Raw genomic sequence first — 888 nt, 5'->3', positions numbered from 1 at the left:
TTGAATGATGGGAAGGGCGCAGTGTAATTTTCGCATCGCAGCCGTCCATTCGGCACCGATCCGACCGTCCATTGCCCGTGCGCGCGGATCGACGGGCCCACGCCACCCCTTCCCGCGCCGTTTAAATACTCCGCCCAAACTCGTCTTCCAGGCATCACCAACACAACCCACTCCCGCCAACACAGCGCGCTCCCGCCTCCTCAAATCCCAATTACCCATCGCCAATCTCAAATCCCTCTAGCCGCCATGGAGCCTCAGCCACCGGCGCCGTCGTCCGAAGGCGAAGAAGTACGTGGTGGGGCGCAAGCTGGCGGCGGCCCCAGGAAGAAGGCGGTGACGCGGTCCGTCAAGGCCGGGCTGCAGTTCCCCGTCGGCCGCATCCGGGCCGCTTCCTCAAGAAGGGCCGGCTACGCGCAGCGCGTCGGCATGGGCGCCCCCGTCTACCTCGCCTCCGTCCTCGAGTACCTCGCCGCCGAGCTGCTGGAGCTCGCCGGGAACGCCGCCAAGGACAACAAGAAGTCCCGCATCATCCCGCGCCACCTGCTGCTCGCCATCCGGAACGACCAGGAGCTCGGCAGGCTGCTCGCCGGCGTCACCATCGCCCACGGCGGCGTGCTGCCCAACATCAACCCCGTGCTGCTCCCCAAGAAGGCGGCCGACAAGGGGCCCAAGTCGCCCAAGAAGGCCGCCAAGTCCCCCAAGAAGGCCTAGTCGATTACTTACTGTCTAGTAGGAGTACTTCGTAATAGAATTAGTGTTCGCTGTTTGGGTAATGGTGTCGATGTAGTGATGTTCTGCTCTGCTTTGAAAAAAAGAACGTCAGAGATCTCTCTGACTTGCTGTAAATTTCTGCTCTGTCGACAATCTGTTCATGATTTTGTAGTGCTA

At 61.4% G+C, this 888-nt stretch overlaps 1 protein-coding gene across 1 annotated transcript; it reads left to right on the top strand.

Annotated features, from left to right (window-relative positions):
• The first annotated feature begins 225 nt into the window (after positions 1-225).
• Positions 226-888, top strand: LOC125506196 (histone H2A.2.2-like). Its single transcript, XM_048671059.1, has one exon. It carries the CDS (start codon positions 247-249, stop codon positions 709-711), a length of 465 nt encoding a protein of 154 aa, XP_048527016.1. The 5' UTR covers positions 226-246; the 3' UTR covers positions 712-888.

Source organism: Triticum urartu, chromosome 5 (assembly GCF_003073215.2).
Source record: "Triticum urartu cultivar G1812 chromosome 5, Tu2.1, whole genome shotgun sequence".
Lineage (NCBI taxonomy): Eukaryota > Viridiplantae > Streptophyta > Magnoliopsida > Poales > Poaceae > Triticum > Triticum urartu.
The sequence above is the reverse complement of the archived record's forward strand: the minus strand, read 5'-3'. Positions and strand labels throughout refer to the sequence as shown.